This window comes from Mesoplodon bidens (assembly GCF_964165515.1).
Source record: "Mesoplodon bidens genome assembly, chromosome: 4".
Taxonomy (NCBI): Eukaryota; Metazoa; Chordata; class Mammalia; order Artiodactyla; family Ziphiidae; genus Mesoplodon; species Mesoplodon bidens.
The window spans coordinates 145,568,076-145,589,637 of record NC_138160.1 but is presented as its reverse complement, the minus strand read 5'-3'; the positions used below and the strand labels follow the sequence as shown (position 1 = coordinate 145,589,637).

Sequence of the window (21,562 nt, the reverse complement as noted above, 5' to 3'; positions counted from 1 at the left end):
TAGGCTAGTGGTTAAGAGCACAGACTGTCTGGATTCAAATATGGGCTCTACCATTTACTAGCCAGTGAACTTAGGCAAGTAATGTAAGTGTACCATGACAGTATTCTCATCTGCAAAATGGGATATTAATAGTACACCTTTCTTAAGCTTATACTGAGTACTAAGTTAATATCCATAAGGCATTTAGAAGAGTGCGTGGCCTTTGGGAAGAGCTATCTAAATGTTCAACCATTTATTATTGTATTGAAATACTCTGCTATGAAAAAATATGGCCCCTACATAAAAAAGAACAATTCACAAAACAATACCTAACCATTTATGTACCTATTTACATCAAAATATGTAAAGAAAAAATGACAATTACCAAGAAGAATTTGTCAATCCATAACAATGGTGGAAGACTTTAATTCACATCTATCACTAAATAAGCTTGAGAGAAAAAAAAACCAACCAGCTGAATGTACATACTATATCTGAACATCATAAAGTCCACTTACTTGATAAAAATGTCATTAAATTAGAAAAAGGTATGTAGCAAATATAGTCTAATTTCTACTAGGATAAACTAAATCACTCAGGAGATAATCAGAAATACCTTTATGAATATGCGTTAATATTTTTAGAGTAAATGATAAACATATTACATATAAAACTGTGGAACATAATTTAAGGTTTATCTTAGGGTATCGCTATAGATATAAATGTTTATACTTAAGCAAAGACTGAAAATTAAAGAGCTAGTTGCCCCACCCTAAGGATGAGACACTGATAAAGGTAATCTCATGCTCATAATATTTACACTTTTCATTCCCAGTTTAAAGTATTCTGTGGCCACTCAGAGAAGAGCTGAGGCAATCTCACGTTGAGTATCTTCTAGGGTTCCCTGCCTGTGTGACTTCTCAGAAGTCAACAGACAGGACTCATGGAAAGATTTCCCCAAATTAATCCACAGGTTTTGCATCCAGGAATTTCAGTTTTCCTAACATCAGAGGTATCATTAAAGGCGTTCCCTCATTCTTTATACTCACAAATTTCTCTGCAACGACTTTTCAGTTTAAGGAATGTGGGAAAATGGAAGGCTTTCCAATACTGATGCCATTCAATGGGACATTCTCTCCAGAATAAATCATCATATCTCTTAAAAATTGAGAGAACACTGAAGGCTTTCCCATAGTACTTGCACTGGGAATCTCTTCATCTTCTGTTCAATAATGTAAACTCTTGTGCTATAGGGTTTTCCACACTCCTTATATGAGTGAGTGTTCCTCTGTAGTGATTCCTCATGTGTGTTCTAGGGGATGAGTGTCCCTGAAGACTTTCACATTCTGATGATATTCATAGGATTTTCCCCTTAGTGTGAATTGTCACATGACTCCCTAGATATCACCACTGTATTCCAATCTTTTGTGTACATTAGGGTGAATTTGAGCTGAAAGCTTATCACAAAGACTGGACTCATGAGGTTTCTTTCACGGGTGAATTAACACGAGAGTTATTAAATATTACTTCATACTGAACAGACTGAAAGAATGAGGGTCTCCTAAAGGCCTTACATCAGTGATTTCATGGAAAACTTCTCAGATGGTTCCCCAAAATCTCTGTTTCCTGGTATTCATACTGAGTATGGTCTCTTCCCACATCGTATCAGGATTGGTCTGTGTGACCATTAAAATACGGAAGAAGTGATGATATATCCTTCTGAGACTAGGTCATAGAAGACACTGGTTTCTGCATTAGCTCTTCTTTAAATCAGATGCTTTGGGAGGAACCTGCTTCTACGTCATAAAGATACATAGCCCTGTGGAGAGTCCTACATGGTGAGAAAATTAAGGTTCCCTGCCAACAACCAGAACTAACTTGCCAGGCATGTGACTGAGCTATTCTGGAAGTTGACTCCTCAGCCAGCAGTAAAGTAGATGACAGTAGCTCCTGCTGACAACTTGACTACAACCTCATGAGAGTTCCTGAGCTGGAACTACACAGCTAAGCTGATTCTGAATTCCTGACCTATAGATAATAAATGTTTGCTGTTTAAAGCTACTATGTTTTGAAGGGAAATTTGTTATGCAGCAACAGATAACTCATACATCTAGCGTGAGTTATCACAAGTTGTCTGAGAGATAAGAAATCACTGAATGCTTTCCCGTTATTGTAGTCATATCCACCTATTATGGATTCTCTTGTGCACAGAAAGGTAAGAGTTAGTGGTGAAAGATTTCCCACAATGATTACATTCATAGGGTTTTTCTCCAGTGTGAGTTCTTACATGTTTCTTAACAGCTGAGAGATTATTAAAGGCTTTCCCACAGTTACTGCATTCATAGGGTTTCTCACCGGTATGAATTCTCCTGTGCACAGTAAGAGAAAAGCTACTGCTAAAGGATTTTCCACACTGATTACACTCATAGGGTTTTTCTCCAGTATGAGTTCTCATATGCTGTGTGAGATATGAGCTCTTCCTAAAGGTTTTCCCACAATCACTGCACTCATAAGGTTTCTCTCCTGTATGAATACTGTTGTGCCCAGTAAGGGAGGACCTCGTGCTGAAGGCCTTGCCACACTGATTACATTCATGGTGATTCTCCCTCGTATGAATTCTCTTGTGGCTTTTGAGGTTACAACTAGTGCGGAAGACATGAAAACACTGGTTACATTCGTAGGGTTTTTCTCCAGTGTGGATTCTCACATGTAGTCTGAGGGAGGAAGGATCATTGAAGGCTTTCCCACAGTCACTGCATCCATAGGGCTTCTCCCCATTATGTATTCTCTTATGAATAGTGAGGTAGGATCTACTGCTGAAGGATTTGCCACACTGATTACAGTCATAGGGTTTTTCTCCAGTATGAATTCTTTTGTGCTGAGTAAGGTTAGATTTTGTGCTGAAGACTTTAAAACACTGATTACATTCATTGAGTTTCACTCCCAGATGACTTCTCTCCTGTTAAGAGATGAATGAAAACTATAATTTATAATATTTTTTAATATTCAATGCTGTTATACAAATTCTCTTACATTATTATAATTGATGTTTTGGTTACCTATTTTAAATGCAGGTCAAACTGGGCTTCTGCCCAGTTTGAGCTCTTAGAAGTTAAAAAAAGAGAGACAGACACATTGCCACAAGTCCTTATCATATTCACAGAGCATTTTCTGATAAACTTAAGACCACTTTATATTTTGACAGTCAATATTTTAATCACATTTAAGGAAATATTGACTTGTGGAAACTCTCAGTAAAGAAACAAGTCTGGAGTTAATTTATAGTTTTCTCCAAATTCACAACTGATTTACAGTATCTCTCCTGAGACACCATTATCTCATATGTAAATGACATTTCCCTTTAATGAATCTCCTGTTTATTCTGTGGCTTTTCTAACTTATGGAATTCTCCTACTGTGAAAAAACAGCAATCAACCATGTTAGTCTTACCACTTTTACACCATTAGAATGTTCTTTTCTAAAAACATGCTTCTTAGGAGTTAACCATTTTGCTTTAAGTACTGTCTCCAAATCTGAAACAAATTGAAAAGAAATTTAGGTTGACGGAGAAAAGAAATACAAAAGTACACACGAGTACAGACAGACTGAGGGATTAGGGTTTTTGAGCAAGTTTGCAATGAAAGGGATATGAGTATTCAAATTACAGGTATTAAAAAAGGATTCTAAAAGGATTAGGACTGATCAGAGATTTACAAAGGGAGGAATTATCAGGAAGGTAAAGTAGGAAGGAGTCGGACAAAGAGCTCATATGAGACTTAAATTTAAAAAGGGAAAGAGACGTCTTTATTTTTTCCCCCTCTGAGTCCAAAGTAAAGTATGAGATGTTGAACAGAAAGTTAAAGAGGAAAGAAAGAAGGTGCATGAGGAAGCTAATAACAAATGTTCATGGCCATCTCTGTCAGAAAAAAGGACATTTTACAAAGTTCCCTGATTGGCATTTCCGAATGTAATACTCCCATGCCCTGCATCATTGGCTACAGCTATTCCTCAAAAAGACTATTTTTCATATCTTCCTAGTGCTCACCTGGACAGGTGCCTGGAAGAATTCCTCTTTCCTCTGTCATCACCTTGTCTTCTTGTTCCAACTGGGCGATCAGACTGGGTTTATCAACGTGATACCCTATTTGTGGAAAAAAGCCGTGTTATGGGGGGCTGTGCAAGTGACAAGCAACTGCATGAAACTGAAGCCAAGAATTCTGAAGACGGGCAAGTGTGGCTTTGGGAGCAATGAAATAATTACATCTAAATTCTAATGAATATAGTAACTCTCAGGAAACAAAAATACAAGCAATTCATTCAATATCCAGGTGATAGGGCACACATAGGCCCAAAGTCCATGCCCAAGTTTTTTAAAAAATTTATTTATTTTGGAGCAGAGAAAGGTTTATTGCAAGGCCATGCAAGGAGACACGGTGGCTCATGCCCTAAAAAGCCTCAAGCTCCCCGAAGGGTTTTGGCAAAGCATTTTTAAAAGCCAGGTGGTGGGGGGCAGGGGAGTTGCAAGGTGCATGATCAGATCGTGCACAATTCTGATTGGCTGATGATGAGGGAACAGGGTGGTGTCACAAGGGTTAACTTTATCAGTCCTTAGACTCCAGGAGGCCTGGGGCTATGTGCTCATGGTCATCAAGTAGTTAACATCCTCTATTTGGTGGTGGTGGTGGTGGTGTGTGTGTGTGGGGGTGGAATCATGCCCAAGTTTAAATACACGCTTCAAAAGCTATAAAGCTTTCACATATGGAGAATATAAAGTCAGGGTAAGGAAATACTCAGTTCATAGGGAAGGAATTAAACAGAAAGCTCTATGAGCATGGGACCATGTCTGTCTCCATCACTGTACTCCTACACCCCAGTAACAGACCCAGAAACAGACACATGCTTGACGTCTTGTGAGAAATGATAACAATGAAAATCATGGAATATGGAACTTCAGAAGTCCCCCTCTCTATAAAAACAGTGAATAAACTGGCAAAAACTGTCAGAACAACTTTATCACAACTCTGAAAACTTATCAAAAGTCTACAGCAACCAGGAAAATGCTTAATCAAAGACAAAGAACAGCTGACATTTTAACTGACCCTTGCCTCATCCTCTACTCCTTGTTTTGGCTGTGACACTGAAGACAACTCCTAGTACTAGAGGGAGTAGGATGGATCTTATTCTCAACAAGCTGTGGTTGTTTGTTTTGACCTTTCTTGTGGCTCCCTGAAGGACTGGCTCAAAGGGCTTGCCTTTACTTATCTAACCCCAAACTCTCCGAAGGCTGAGCTGGTTACCCAGCGGGCATGTGCTAAAGACATTAAAAGGCAATATATTAGCCACCACTGCCTGAGGCAAGTGGAAACAGCAAAGGAAAGCAAAAGGCAAACCAAGAAGCCTGGAGGAGAAGTATAGAATCAAATGTTTTGGGGAATTTTTGAAAAGCTTTCTGAAAAGCTCCCTCATATTCCTTTGAATCTAGAAAGCCATGTGCATACCCAGGCTTGGGCACATGCTCAGAAAAGACATGAGAGGGCACTAAGTCCTCACCTTTGGCAGACCTTCAGGCTCTGCACAAACAGGAAGTGAAAACTAAGGCAGAGTTATAAACTGCTTGATTTTGAAGGTATGCCCCTGTATAGAGAGACCAGGAGTTTTTTATTTTTTGTTTCAAGTGTTCAAGGAAATCTGATAAATCACTAGCTAACCATTAAGCTAACAGAACAGAGTCTTCAGTGGCCACATACAACAAATACTGACATTACAAAAATGAGTTCAGAAATATCACTAAACATACATACCACACCAACTAAAACAAGCAACAACAACAAACTCTAGGGATGGGGAAATATGTGATTCCAGAATTACTATGTTGTAATATTCCAAATGTCTAGTTTTCAACAACAAAAAATTATAAGGCAGGCCAATACACAAAAGTATGGCCCATTACAGGAAAAACACCCCAAAATTTAGTAGAAACTATCCTTCAGGAAGTCCAAACATTGGACTTGCTAGACCAAGAATTTAAATCAAATGTTTTAAATATGCTTAAGGATCTAAAGGAAACCATAAGAACAAATTCTGACCAAAGAGAAAACATCTTAAAGAGACAGAAATTATAAAAAGAAACCAAACAGAAATTATGGAATTGAAAAGTATAATAACTATAATGAAAAATTCAGAAGAGTGGTTCAACAACAGATTTGAGCAAGAAGAAAGAATCAGTAGCCATGAAGATAGGACAACTTATATTACTCAGTTTGAAAAACAAAAAGAAAAAAAGAATAAACAAAATATGACCAGCACCTAAAAGACCCATGGGATACCATTAAACATACCAACATACACATAATAGGAGTCCCTTAAATGAAGAAGGGGCAGAAAGAATATTTAAAGAAATAATGGCTAAAAACTTCCCCAAATTTGATGAAAGGCATAAATGTACACAACCAAGAAGCTTAACAAACCCAAAACAGGATAAATTCAAAGAGTCAGAATCCATCCTGAAACACATAATCAAACTCTGGAAAGACAAAGACAGAGTATCCTGAAAGCAGCAAGAGAGAGGAGATTCATCATGTGCACAGGATCATCAGTGAGAGTAATAGATAATTTTGAATCAGAAACCACAGAGGCAACAGGCATTGGGATAATATACTCAAGCTGCTTTAAAAAAAAAAAAAAGTGAACCAAAAATTCTGTCCTTCGAAAATAAAGAAATGAAGACATTCCTATAAACAAAGTCTGAGTGTTTGTCACTAACATATCTATCCTACAAGAAATGCTAATAGGAGACTTCCAAGCTGAAATGAATGGGCAATGAATACTGACTCAAATCCACACAAAGATATAAAGAACACCAATAAAGGAAAATAAATAGGTAAATATAAAAGTCAAAAACAATTGTTTATTTTTGGTTTGTAACTCATGTATGTTTGGCTATGACTCCTCTTTTTTCTAATATGATTTAAAAGAGAAATGTCTGAACTAAAAATTATAAATACATGTTAATGAAACAATGTATAAAGTTATAATTTGTAAAAAACAAACAAACAAAAAACAGCATAAGGAGGGGCACAGCTATACAGGAGCTAATTTTTTGTATACTGTTGAAATAAGTTGATATGAAATCAAAATAGATTGCTTAAAATTAAAATGATAATTGCAATCCCTCAGGCAACCACTAAGAAAATAACTAAAAAATATAAACAGAAATGAGAAGGGAATCAAAATGGTCCACTAGAAAATACCTAACACAAGAGTAAACAATAATGGAGGAACTGAGGAATAAAAATGATATAAAGCATGTAAAAAACAAACAGCAAAATGACACAACTAAGTCCTTCTTTATAAGTAATTCCATTAAATGTAAACAGAATAATCTGTCCAATTAAAAGGCAGATTTTGGCAGACTGGATAGAAAATAATCAATTATACGCTATCTATAAGAGACTCACTTTACATCTAAAGACACTAACAGGTTGAAAATCAACAAGTGGAAAAAGATATTCCATATAAATCACAGCTAAAAAAGAGAGAATGTGACTATACTAATATCAGGCAAAATAGACTTTAAGACAAAAATTCTTACAAGACACAACAAAAGATATTATATGATGATTAAAAGATCAATTAATCAAGAAGATATAATAATTACATATACGTACCTAACAACAAAGGTTTAAAATATACAAATTCAAAACTGACAGAATTGAAGGGAGAAATAGAGTTCTACGATAATAGTTGCAGACTTCCATGACCACTTTTAATAATGGGTAGAACAACTAGTTAAAAGACCAACAAGGAAACAGAGGACTTAAACAATCCTATAAACTTACTAGACCTAACAGACATAAAACACTTCACCCAACAACAGAATACACATTCATCTCAAGTGCATGTAAAACATACTCCAGAATAGAGCACGTTAGTCCACAAGTCTAAATAAATTTAAAAACAATAAAATCATACATACTCTGACCACAACAGAAGCAAATTAAAAATAAGCAACAGAGGATATGTATTGAAAAATTTAATATTGTTAAGATGACAATAATAACCAAAATCATCTACAGATTCAATGAAATCGCTATCAAATTTCTAACAGCTTTTTTTACATAAATGGAAAGGTGATCCTAAAATTCATATGGAATTGCAAGGCATCCTGAATAAACAAAGCAGTCTTGAGAAAGAACCAAATAGGAGGAATCACACTTACTGACATCAAAGCAATGGTAATGTGGTACTGGTACAATGCTAAACACAGATTAATGGAAAATAATTGAGAGTACATAAACTCGCATTTTATGGTCAAATAATTTTTGACAATTGTGTGAAAACAATTCAATGGGGGAAAGAATAGTCTTTGCTACAAAGATGCTGGGACAACTGGATTAATACATGCAAAAGAATGAAGCTGACAATTTCTCCTAAGCCATATAAAAATTAACTCAAAACAGATAAAAGATTTCATTGAAAAGGTAAAACTATAAAATTTTTGGAGGAAAACATAGAGGTAAATTTTCAGGACCTTGGTGGCAATAACTAGGTACGATACCAAATGCACAAGAAAAAAAAGGGAAAAGTACATAAATTGGACTTTGTCAAAATTAAAACTTGTGTATCAAAGGATACTATCAAGAAAATGAAAAGATAGCATACAATGGAAGAAACCATTTGCAAATAGGATCTAGTATTCAGAATATAATAAACCTCTAAAACCCAAAAACAAAAAAGATAACCCAATTAAAAAACTGGCAAAGAACTTGAATAGACATTTCTCCAAAAATGATATACAAACAGCCAACAATTACATGAAAAAAATGTTCAGTGTCATTAGTAATTAGGGAAATGCAAATCAAAACAACAGTGAGATACCACTTCATACCCAAGAGGATGGCTATATTCAAAAAAGCGAAAGTTGGGGAAGATATGGAGAAACTGGAACGCTCATATATTGGTGCAGCTGCTGTAAAAGACAGGTTGGCAGTTCCTCAAAAAGCTAAACATAGTCATCTATAACCCAGAATTCCACTCCTAGATACATAGTGGAGAGAACTGAAAATTGGTGTTTGAACAAAGACTTGTACACAAATATTCAAAGCAGCATTATTTACAATAGCCAGTAAGAGGAAACCACCCAAATGTTTATCAACCAAATGAACAGATAAACAAAATGTGGTATATCCATAAAAGAGCATATTATTCAGTCATAAAAAGGAATAAAGGAACTATACATGCTACAACATAGCTAAACCTTTAAACATTAAGTTGCCTGAAAGAAATGAGACATAAGGATCACACATTTTATGATTCCATTGATATGAACTGCTCTGAATAGGCAAATCCATAGAGATAGAAAGCAAATTAGTGGTTGCCAGTAGTGGGGAGTGGGGAAGGTAACAGGTATTGGCCACTTAATGGGTACAGGTTTTAGGGGTGATACACAACACTGTGAATTTATCAAAAGCCACTGTACAACTGATTCACTTTGTTATAAAGCAGAAACTAACACACCATTGTAAAGCAATTATACTCCAATAAAGATGTAAAAAAAAAAGCCACTGAACTGCGTACTTTAAAATGATTAAAATGGTGAATTTTATGTTATGTGAATGATACCTCAATTTTTAAAAAGTCTTGTTACCTGAGTCATTAAATAAATGCAGGAATGATGTCAGGCTTACCAAGTGAAGCCAGGTTCCTGCAGTTCTCCAGCATCACATCTCTGTACAGTGTTCGCTGAGAAGGGTCCAGCAGTGCCCACTCTTCCTGGGTGAACTCCACAGTCACATCCTCAAAAGTCACCAAGTCCTAAACCACCACAAACATCATGGCTTAGCCAAGGACCAACCCCACCAATGTGGACAGGGAAAGAGCCAAGGATGAGAAAGGAGTAGCAGAAGCAGAAGCTGTACGGGCAGGGTTCTGATCTCTGCTCTCAACTGCTCCTAGGGTCAGCCCTGAACTCTCTTCTCCTGTCTATTCATGCCCATGCCCAATGTTAAATGTACCTCTAACACACACGTGATTTTCTTTCCCAGTGAGACTGTGACATCCTACAATCAAATTCCCCGCTATCTCAAAGGATGAGCATAGGCCTAGGACATTGCAGAAATCAGAGAAGTACTTGGTAAATGGATGAATGATGCCCTAACGGCCATCACCAATTGCCTGAGTTTAGGACACAGTCATGTCTTTCCTTAGCTTCCCCTTAAAACTCTCAGCAAAGGGGGAGGAGGGTAGGGAGGGAAGGATTGGGAGTTTGGGATTAGCCGATGCAAACTATTATATATAGGATGGATAAACAGCAAGGTCCTACTGCATAGTACAGGGAACTATATTCAATATCCTGTGATAAACCATAATGGAAAAGAATATGAAAAAGAATACACACACACACACACACACACACACACATATTCTGTCACTTTGCTACACAGAAGAAATTAACATGACATTGAAAATCAACTATACTTCAATAAAATTTAAAAAACAACAACAAAAAACAAAAAACCCTCTCAGCAGAACATGGTGTAGACAGTGACCCTGGAGGAGGCTCTACATTGCAGTCAATGCTGACATATGCTAACACTGTTTGGGTTGCCCCAAACCCTCCATCAGATGCCTGAAGACCTGATTTGGCTCTGATGCTGCAGGTCACTGAAGGATAATAAGTCCAACTTCTGGTCAAAGGAAAATGATTTGGAAACAGGAATATCTGACTCACCTGTAACCAGTCTGTCAGGAAGCCATTAGCCAACCCTTCCTCCTCTGTGCATCCTTTCTGGTGAGAGGCTGGGTATGGGGAAGACTGAGCTGGAGAAGAAGAAATGTCCCAAGAATCCAGGCTTGCCCCCTGTTCTCACACTCACAAATCTGGAGGCACGCCCATCTACTTGTCATTGACTGTATCCCCAACAGACACAAATGACTATTCGCACACACAGCACATACCGACACCCAAACACCCACACCCAGCTTCCACAGGAAAACTGAACAGAGCACTGTCTCGCTCAGGGCCAGAAAATAGGGCCAAGCGCCCTACCACGCTGGAGGAAAAGACTACTATTTCCATTTTGCAGATGAAGAAACTGAAGTCCCAAAGGACACCACTGTTATTATTTTTTTTGAAGTTTATAGAAAGAATTAGAAGTATAATTCAAAAGCTCCCACACATTCGCCACACAGGTGACATCTCCAGAGACACTCAAACCAGCTAAGTCCCAAATCCCAAGAACCAAAGAGTCAGGCACCAATGACCTCCAGGTTCCTGGGGTAACACACCCACCTCAACTTCTCAGTCCCTTCCCTCTACCTGCTCTGTGGTGCAGGGGCCTTTAACACCTGGGCTCTGAGGGCTGACCCCCAAACTCACCACAAATGGGGGACAGAACCATGGTCGCCATCCTGTGATTCAGACAGTAAGTTTTCCTGAACGACAGGGAGCAGGAGAACGAGGATGCTCCTCCTCTTATCCCCACAGTGCACTCAGGACAGGGCTGTGGAATAAACGGGAAAGCACAAAGTGTTCACAACCGATTTCCCTCTCCAGGCTACTGAGGACAAAGCTTTCTTCGTCTGTCCACCATTTCCTCCTTCAAAATGCGTCTGCCTCTGCCCACAAGGGTGGCTACTTCTCCATCCACCTTAAAACCTCAGCTTCACTGAGTCTCAGGGCACATTCTTCCCATCCACGTGGTTGTCACAAACACATTCCCAGCTACAATCCCTCATTCACTGGAGACTCTGGTCCCTGACTCCCAATATTCTTTCAACCTCCCATCCTAGCGCACTTGAATGACATCAGAGCCCAGAAGGGTGGCCCTCACAGTACTACGAGTCTGTCCTCACTCCACCTTGGCCATACACTTCCCCAGGCACCACCCTAGGCTTTGTCATCACCGGACATGATTCTACACCTACAACAATAGTTTAGAAATTTCTCTCTCTGAAGCCAATCTCCCAAACTTCGACCTTGCTCATTCATGTTTTTCTTTCACTATATGTGTTCTCCCATGCAAAGGGCTCAGTCCACACACTCTCCCACCCTCCTGCTAGAGCCACCTCCTCTCCTCATTTTTTACTTTCCCAGCTTGGGTCTCACCGTCCTTCATTTCAACAAATTTCCTCACCCCTACCTCCTACCTTCACTCTGGCCCAGCAGAACTCCAACCAGGCATGGTTCCAATCATCTGCCTGTTCCATGGCAACATCTGGGCAGACCAACCTGCACAAGAGTGGTGATGTTGCCACCTCTAGAAAAACACACTCAGCAACGTGAAAAGAGCCCTCAACACCGCAGGGCAATTCTATAAGTCAATGTAACTTCCTACTTGTGAACCCTTCTCTTATCTCTTTAAATCTCACACAGCCTCACCTTTTCCCTCTATGGTTATCAGCTTCCCGAATAGCTTGAATGATCCAAGCTCCCTGGTATTCACAGCCACACTGAATCAGGGCTGACCTGTGTGACCAATAGAAAATTGTGGAGATGACTTCTGAGGGTAGACCCCTACAAGGCACTGTAGCTCCTGCTTAGTCTTCTGAACTGCTTGCTCTAAGGGAAGGCAACTGCCATGTTTCAAAGACACTCAAGCAACCGTGTGGAGAGACCTACTTGGAAAGGAACTGTCCCCTCCAACAGTCAGCACTGATGTGCCAGAATGTGAGGGAACCTCCTTGGAAGTGAACCCTTCGGCACCCGTCAAGCCTTCAGATGACTGCAGTCCCAGCTGATAACCTCCTGCAGCCTCGTGAAAGTCCCAAGCCAGAACCTTCCAGCTAAGCTGCTCCTGAATTCCGGAACGACAAAAACTGTGAGAGATGGCAAATGGTTATTGTTTTAGTCACTAAGGTTAGGGATGCTCTGTCATGCAGCAATACATAACAAATACACCCTCACTTTCAGCAGATGGTCCTGCACCTTACTTCTCAAAGTCATCTTCATGAGAAGGAATCTACCTTCATATCTTGCCACCAAGACTATATTCTGCACCATGGTTTCCTCCCTCTCTCTTTATAAACCAGGACCTGCCTTCTCTGTAACACTTGGCTCTGCAGTTCTGTTCTGTGTTCCACTCCATCTGCCTTTTTAGGAGCTGGACACCATCGATTCTTTCTCCTTTACCCTTCCCTTCAAGCTCTCCCACTCTACCAGACTCCCTCACACCATTTAAACTCAATGAAGTGTTTTTGGTAGTAAGACGAATTTATCCTAAGGGCATAGTTTTCTTTCTAGTTACCAGCCAGTCTGTCTCCCTCATCCTTTTTTTTTTTCTCTCTGTCTCATTTCCTCATGTCCCACCCACTGTGAGACACAGTTTAATTTGGTTTCCACCACTACCAATTCAATCAGTAGAATCACCATTGATCTTATTCACAGGACGAAGATGTAGATTGAAACTACACTGATACCATTTCTTATCTGTCAGATCAACAAAGACACGGGGGACCACATCTTTCATTGGCAAGGCTGTAGAAAAAAGCACTCTCATATACTGTTGGGGTAGAATTCCTGTGGAAGGAAATTTGTTATCCTCAAGCAAAATGCAAAAACATTGATCATTTCCCTGTCAATCACACTACAAGGAATCTATTTGAAAGATACACAAATACTAAAAGACATGAGTGAGGTTATTCACTGTAGCATTATTTATAATATCAAAGGATTGGAAACAACACAAATTGCTATATATAGGAAATTGGTTCAGTAAACTACGGAATATCCACATAATGAAGAAGCATGAAGCCAAAAAAAGAAAGACACGATCTCTAGGTATTGATGGAGAGATTTATCTCCAATAAATTTAAATGAAAAACAAAAACAAGAACAACAAACTCAAGGTACAAAGCAATAGAAATGGTATGTTTCCTTTCTATAAGGGAATGCCTCCTCTCCCTGGAGTTACAGAATATAACGGAACTCCATAAAACCAGTTTCTCAAGGTCTCTGTGTCCTTCCTGCATCCAAAAGATAAAAGCAATAAAGTGAGTGTGTGCAGGGAGGGGAACACTGGACACTACGGTTGAGTGTCCAGGTGAAAAACTGTTGCAGTCTTTGACTCCTGGGCCTGTGGGGTAGACAGATTAATGCCTCTGCCCCAAAGATGTCCATGCTCTACCCCTCAGAATCTGTGAATATGTGACCTTACATGGCAAAAGGGATTTTGCAGATGTAAGTAAGGTTAGGATCTGGAGATGGAAAAAATTATTCTGGAATATACATGTTGACCCAATGAAATCACAAGGGTTCTTCTTTATAAGAGGGAGGCAGGAAGGTCAGGGTCAGAGGAGATGTGAGGATGGAAGCAGAGGTCAGAGAAAAAGAGAGAGAGAGAGATTTAAAGATGTTCTCACTGGTTTTAAAGATGGAGGAAGGAGCCACAAGCCAAGGAATACAGGTGGTCTCTACAAGATGGAAAAGGAATGCAGCCCTGCCAACCCATTTAGGATTTCTAACCTCCAGAGCAAGAAAATAAATGTGTGTTACTGTAAGCCACTAAGTTTATGGTAGTTTGTTACAGCAGCCATAGGAAACTTGAACAGCCTCTCATACCAAATCTTCCCTGAGGTCTTAGTGTGAGTCCAGCAGACCCAGATAATTGCTGAAGAACTTCTCCACTCTCTGCAGGTGGAAGAAGTCTACATTCTTCCCACCAGGAACCCAATTTGCCTTTAGGAATAGTTACAGTCATGAGCTGAGGAGTGACAGGAGGGGTGGGATCCAGACACCCCCAAAGCCCCAAGAGGAAAGCAGACTGGTAGGGTGCCCAGGACACTCTCAGGTCCTGAGTACCCTCTCCAGGTCTTTTGGCAGCTGAAGTCTCCTATTAGGGGAGGCAGGGTCTCTGTTCCGTTTACAGATTCAGTGACTCCTGCACCTGGAGTCAGTGTTGAGAGAGGGTCAGAGGATGGGCCACTCTATACCAGTGTTGCTCAACAGAACTTTCAGGTATGATGGAAATGTTCTATACTTCTGCTCTGTCCAACATGGCAGTTCATATTTTCTATTTCTCTGATGAAACAGAAAATCTAAACAGACTGATCACTGATTCAGGAGACTGAATCAGTATTCAAAAACCTCCCAACAAACCAAAGTCCAGGACCAAGCAGCTTCGCAGATAAATTTTACCAAACATTCCAAGAAGAGCTAATACCAAACCTTCTCAAACTCTTGCCAAAAACAGAAGACGGGGGAGTTCTTCCAAACAGTTTACAAGGAAAGTATTACCCTGATACTGAAAACCAGACAAGGATGCCACAAAAAAAGAAAATTACAGGTCAACATCCCTGATGAATACAGATGCAAAAACCCTCAACAAAATATTAACAAACCAAATTCAACAATAAATTAAATCATACACCATGGTGTAATCATACACCATGACCAAGTGGGATTTATTCCAGGGATAAAAGGATGGTTCAAATCGATCGATGTGATATACCACATAAATAAAATAAAGAAAAAATATGATCATCTCAATAGATGCAGAAAAAGTATTTAACAAAATTCAACATCCATTTATGATAAAAACTCTCCACAAAGCAGGTATAGAGGAAACACACCTGAACATAATAAAGGCCATATATGATAAGCCCACAGCTAACAACATACTCAATGCTGAAAAGCTGAAAGCTTTTCCTCTAAGATCAGGAACAAGACAAGGATGCCCACACTCTTGCCACTTTTATTCAACATAGTATTGGAAGTCTCCACCAGAGCAATTACGCAAGAAAAAGAAATGAAATGAAAGGCATCTAAATTGGAAAGAAAAAAGTAAAACTTTTTCACTATTTGCAGATGGCATGATTTTACATATGGAAAACCCTAAAGATTTCATTAAAAAACTGTTAGAACTAATAAACGAATCCAGTAAAGTTGGAGGGTACAAAATCAATACACAAAAATCTGTTGTTTCTTTGCACTAATAATGATCTATCAGAAAAATATATTAAGAAAACAATCCATTCACAATTGCATCAAAAAGAATAAAATACCTAGGAATTTAACCAAGGGTGTGAAAGACCTATATATTGAAAACTACAAGACATGAATGAAAGAAATTGAAGAAGATACAAATAAATGGAAAGACATTCTGTGCTCATGGATTGAGAATGCATGTTGTTAAAATGTCCATACTACCGAAAGCAGCATGTAATCCCTATCAAAATTCCAATGGTATTTCTCACAGAAATAGAACAATCCTATATTTTGTATGGAACCACAAAAACAATCCTGAGGAAGAACAAGGCTAGAGGCATCACACGCCCCGATTTATACTATATAACAAAGTTATAGTAATTAAAACAGTATGGTATTAGCACATAGCTCAATGGAACAGAACAGAGAACCCAGAAATAAACCCACTCATATATAGCCAATTAATTTATGACAAAAGAGCCAAGAATATACAATGAGGAAAGGGCAGTCTCTTCAAAGAATGCTGTTGGGAAAATTGGAGAGCCAAATGCAAATGAGTGAAACTAGACCACTATCTCACACCATACACAAAAATTAACTCAAACTGGATTAAAGACTTGAACATAAAACCTGAAACCATAAAACTCCTAGAGGAAAACATAAGTGGTAAGCTCCTTGACATAGGTCTTGGTGATGATTTTTTGAATGTGACACCAAAAGCAATAAAAGCAAAAATAAGCAAGTGAGACTACATAAAACTAAAAAACTTCTGCACAGCAAAGGAAACCATCAACAAAATGAAAAGGCAACCTACTGAATGGGAGAAAACAATTGCAAATCACATATCTGATAAGGGATTAATGACCAAAATATACAAAGAACTCATATAACTCAATAGCAAAACAACAATCAGATTTAAAAAATGGGCAAAAGACATTTTTTCATAGATGACATACAGATGACCAACAGGTACATGAAAAGATGCTCAACATCATTAATCATCAGGGAAATGCAAATCAAAACTGCAATGAGATATCACCTCACTCCTGTTAGAATGACTACTATGAAAAAGACAAGAAATAGTGTTGGTGAGGATGTGGAGAAAAGAGAACCATTGTGCACTGTGAGAAATATAAACCAGTGCAAACACTCAGGAAAACAGTATGGAGGTTCCTCAAAATTTTAAAATAGACCTGCTATATGATCCAGCAATTCTACTTCTGGGTATTTATCAGAAGAAAACAAAAACACTATTCAAAAAGATCTCTCTCTCTCTCTCTCTCTCTATGTTCACTGCAGCATTATTTACAACAGCAAGATATGGGGAAACAACCTAAGGATCCATCAATGAATGAATGGATAAAGAAATTGTGGTGTATATACATTGGAATATTATTCAGCCATAAAAAAGAATGAAATCTTGTCATCTGCCACACATGGATGGACCCCGAGGGCATTATGCTAAATGAAATTAATCAGACAGAGAAAGATAAATGCCATATGATCTCTCTTATACGTACAATCTGAAGAACAACAACAACAAAACCAAGCTCATAGAGATGAAGAATAGACTGGTGGCTGCAAGAGGTGGGGGATGGGGGAAGGAGAAATGGGTGAACTGTTTTTTTTCTTTTATTAAATTTTAAATTGAATAAACAATTTTTTAAAAAAGAAAGAAATGTTCTATACTGCTCTGTCCAACATGGTAGCTACTAGTCACACGTGGCTCCTTGAAATGTGGCTTGTAGGATTGAGAAAATGAATTTTTAATAGCATTTTTCATTGGTTTAACTGAAATTGCTACATGTGGCTAATGGCTACATGTAGCCATTAGTAGACAGTCCAGCCCTAGACATACTCAGGTCTGCCCTTCTAGCATGTGGAGAAGGGGCCCTGTGAGAGGCAAAGTGGGGTGAAGAGGGGCCTGAGTGAGGGGAATGCCTGCAAGATAGCATAGCCAGCAGCTGGGAGCACAGAAAGAGTTCTGTGCCACCTAACAAATGCATAAATGAATGGAAACACCAGGACATTCTCTCAGTTCTAAACTCCAAGCTCTCTTCTTTCCAACTCCACAGCCATCATCCAGGCTTAGGGAATAATCATCTCATTCCCTAAACTTCCCTAATACCTTGCCTCTTAAGTCTTCATTCATAATCCTGAAGTCCATTTTAATCCACGTGCACAGTCCAATCATTCTTCTGCTCACACCTCTTCGGTGTCTTCCCCCTGGTCTTAGAACAGAGTCCACAATGATGTCTGACCTGACCCTGCCCGCTCACCATTTCAGTCTGGCTCACGTCCCTTATCCCTTGACCGGCTTGCCTCAGCCATCCCGTCCTATCGGGTCAGGAAGCACACCAGGCTCTCTGCTTTGGAGGCTGTCCACATGCAGCTCCCTCCGCCTGGACTGCTCTGTTGAGCCCTATGACTAGCTAAATCCAGTCCCAACTTTAGCTCTTTTATAAATATCAGTTCTTCTCAGGAGGGCTTTCCCTGTTAACCTCAGGTTGAGTTCTCTTGTGCCAAGCTCTCCCATCACTCTTGTCATTAATTGTTTAAAATCCAAACTCCCTATTAGAATATAAATCTCACAGGGGCAGGACAAAGTCTGTTTGGTTCTCCAGGGTCCCTATACATCTGGCCCTAGGCCTGACTCATGGAGAGGATAAGCCATCCTGGTTTGCCTAGAGTTCTAATCCTAATTTGAACCCAAAATAGCCTGTGTCCTGGCAAACCTCTCAGTCCTGAATAGAAGAGCATGGTTGGTCACCATAAATTGTGCACCTGAAGAATATCTATTGCGTGACAAGCAAGCATTCCCCTTAAGAATGTCACAGGAAAGACAGAATGAAAAAGGCGCGCACACACACACACACACACACAATTGATAAAACCCAACAGTATAAAATTACTCAAAATGGTTCTCTGCAATATGAAGCACCAGACTGTTATTTCATAAAAGTTTAGAGAAACAAAGTTAATTCTTATAGAAGCCAAGTTGTAGAGTACAATCTTTGGAAACTATTGCCCTATGCTTCAATCTGCAAGTTGTTGCTTAGTACTCCTCCAAGTGATTTTAAATATCATGAAGAAAAAAATAAAACAAACAAAAAACAAAACAAGAAACAAAACCAAACAGAAAACACTTGCAAACAGAAAATACATCTGGTTGCTGGTCAATTCAATTTTAAATTTCTGTTGCCAATATAAAGAAGTTCAAATTATTTTTCCCCCATGTACCCCTATATTTTGAATCTTTGTGGAAGATTTATAGGGTTTTAGAAGTCAAACTGAACTGGGCCTGAGGAATGTTGTTGAGTAATCCTGATATACACATAAAAAATTTACATATTTATACTTATATATAAAATTTTTAGTATTATGGAATGCAAGTAAATCTGTATTTCTGTGACTTATTTATAGTTATTTACATGCTTGTTTAATGTGTATTTATTTGCACATAACTGTATTTACTTATTTACACTCACGTCACCACACACCTTACTATCTTTCCCTTGCACATAATCCATCAAAGATAAATCATTTTTTTTTAAGATGTCCTCACTCTTAGTGACTCCTTGTGTTTACACCTGAGCACAGGGAAGGCCTAGTAGCAGTTCTGCCAGCTGAGGCTGCTGGCACCTGTTGTTACAAGTTCCACATGGTACTCACCTGGTCACACAGAAATCCACGGGTCAGTGAGGACAGGTGAAACTTGAGGCTGGTTTCAATTCAAACTTGAACTCCAGAGATAACTTGTCTGTAGGAAAAAAAAAAAAGAAGAAGTGTACAAAGATTTCTTTTGAGGCCTTTCATAGGGCATAATACAGCTGCTGGATGGAAAGGCCACACCACTCACTTTTCTTTTTTGTATTTATTGTACTGATTGAACGTGTAATTGTTGGCTATCACTGGATTTTCCTGATTCCTATCCAGCCATCTGCTCTCCAAGTGGGAGAAAGCGGCTTCATGCGGTGTGCATTCATTCGCCTTGCTGAACTCATCTGGCTGGATAGTGATTTTTTTGTGACTCCAGACGCTTTTAATACGGCTTGTCACTCAGGGGCGCTAAAAGTGACTCAGCTAACCTTTAAGTTTATTCAGGGCTTTGAAGATTGTAAGACCCCAGAGCAGGGTTTCCAAACCTCGGCACTACTGATAATGCTTTGTCACGGGTGCTGTTCAGTGCGTTGTAGGATGTCCAGCAGCACCCGTGGCCTCCACACACTAGATGCCAGTAGCAGCCCTTCCCATTTGTAACAACCAAAACAATGCCTCCACACACTAGATGCCAGTAGCAGCCCCTCCCATTTGTAACAACCAAAACAATGCCTCCACACACTAGATGCCAGTAGCAGCCCCTCCCATTTGTAACAACCAAAACAATGCCTCCATACGTGACTAAAAGTCCCCTAGGGGGCAAAGTCACACCGGGGAAAGGTGATGGGGAGAGGGGGAGCTCTGAGGAGGGGACGGCGGCGCCCAGAGCTAGGAAGAAACGGAGGCTATGGGCCAACCAGCGGGATAAGCCTGAGGCCCCAGGGGTCGAAACGCGGCTCGCGGGAAAGGGGGAGGAACGCCAGAGCCTGTGACGGGGGTGCCCCAGACCCATGTCCCTCCCTAGACTCCTACAGGAGCCCCGGGACTGCCCGCCGCTCACAGAGTCCTGACCCTCGCACTAAGGCCGAACGTACCACGTGAACCCAGTCCCCCGCAGAGAAAACTTTACACACAGCGCAGGGAGCCACCCCGCGACTCCTTCTTCGGCACCCCCCCCGGCGCTTCCGCTTCCGGTCTCGGGCAGTAGCCAGGGGCTTCAGTTTCCGGTGCCTAGCAGCCGCGGACAGCGGGGCATTGCGGGGCTCTGGGTTAAGGCGGCGGGCGGGGCGGCGGCCTCGCACCCAAGCCTCCGACGAGGTGTTCTCGTTCGCTTAGTGAGTGCAAGGTTGGGCCGTGGGCTGGGTCAGCGCCAGCGACTGAGATCCACTCTAGGGCCGGGGCTGTGGAATGGTACCAGCTTGTGGGCGGAACCAAACTCAGAGGGCAGGGTTGTGGGCGGACACCCGTTTCTTGACGGGACTGAGGGCGGGGCTGTGGCTGGGTACCGGATCTGGGGGGCGGTGCTAGAGTCTCAGCCTGAAGGTGGGCAGAGACTAGGCCCAGGGGCGGGGATAAGGCGGGGGTGGGGCTTGGGTAGGCGGGCAGGAGAGTGGGAGAAAATCAGCTCCAGGGACGTGGATGAAGACGGGGCTTTCCGTGGATTCCCCAGGCTGTACAGGTAGACGGATGCTAAACAAACAACTTTTCTTCAAGGCTTTCCCCATGCTCGCGGAGCCTCACAGAGCCCAGTTAAACGATATGCTCATATTTAGGATTTTTTTTTCTTGTTTTTACTGATGTTCTTAAATTTTTTTAAAAAATTGGATCATATATTCACCTTTCTCTTTAACTTGCTGTCACAAGCCGGTAGATAGGGATCTAACGCTATTTTTTAAAGATTTTTTTTGTGGGGGAGGGGGCTAGGTCATAGATACACATATAGGGAATCTTCAAACAGTGGTAGTCAGTAGAATATTCTCACTCCCATACTGTCTCCCGGTCCTTTCTCCCAAAGATAAACATCGTTTTCTCCTCAGTCCTTCCAGGTACAGTGTGTATATG

At 40.2% G+C, this 21,562-nt stretch overlaps 1 protein-coding gene across 5 annotated transcripts; it reads right to left on the bottom strand.

Annotated features, from left to right (window-relative positions):
• Positions 1 to 373: 373 nt before the first annotated feature.
• ZNF558 (zinc finger protein 558) lies at positions 374 to 20,853 on the bottom strand. 5 transcript variants are annotated; one of them, XM_081232207.1, is made up of 11 exons: positions 20,596 to 20,853; positions 19,574 to 19,661; positions 18,030 to 18,132; positions 12,599 to 12,795; positions 12,127 to 12,208; positions 11,357 to 11,480; positions 10,709 to 10,797; positions 9,666 to 9,792; positions 4,025 to 4,120; positions 3,430 to 3,512; positions 374 to 2,938 (listed from the first exon to the last, which is right to left on the bottom strand). In XM_081232207.1, the coding sequence occupies exons 5-11, from the start codon at positions 12,184 to 12,186 to the stop codon at positions 2,156 to 2,158; spliced, it is 1,362 nt and encodes a 453-aa protein (XP_081088333.1). In that variant the 5' UTR covers positions 12,187 to 12,208; positions 12,599 to 12,795; positions 18,030 to 18,132; positions 19,574 to 19,661; positions 20,596 to 20,853; the 3' UTR covers positions 374 to 2,155. The 5 variants fall into 5 exon arrangements, with proteins under 5 accessions (XP_081088333.1, XP_081088332.1, XP_081088334.1 ...); XM_081232206.1 differs by lacking the exon at positions 18,030 to 18,132; XM_081232208.1 differs by lacking the exons at positions 12,599 to 12,795; positions 18,030 to 18,132.
• Between the last annotated feature and the right edge of the window lie 709 nt (positions 20,854 to 21,562).

What these genes read in the sequence shown, in the direction of transcription:
- ZNF558 (XM_081232207.1), bottom strand. Translation starts at nt 12,186, where the DNA reads ATGGAACAGGCAGATGATTGGAACCATGCCTGGTTGGAGTTCTGCTGG. An exon ending in GGTTCTGTCCCCCATTTGTG is followed by an intron (nt 10,798 to 11,356) that starts GTGAGTTTGGGG and finishes CTTCTTCTCCAG; the next exon opens with CTCAGTCTTCCCCATACCCA. An exon ending in TCTTCCAGGCACCTGTCCAG is followed by an intron (nt 3,513 to 4,024) that starts GTGAGCACTAGG and finishes AATTTGTTTCAG; the next exon opens with ATTTGGAGACAGTACTTAAA.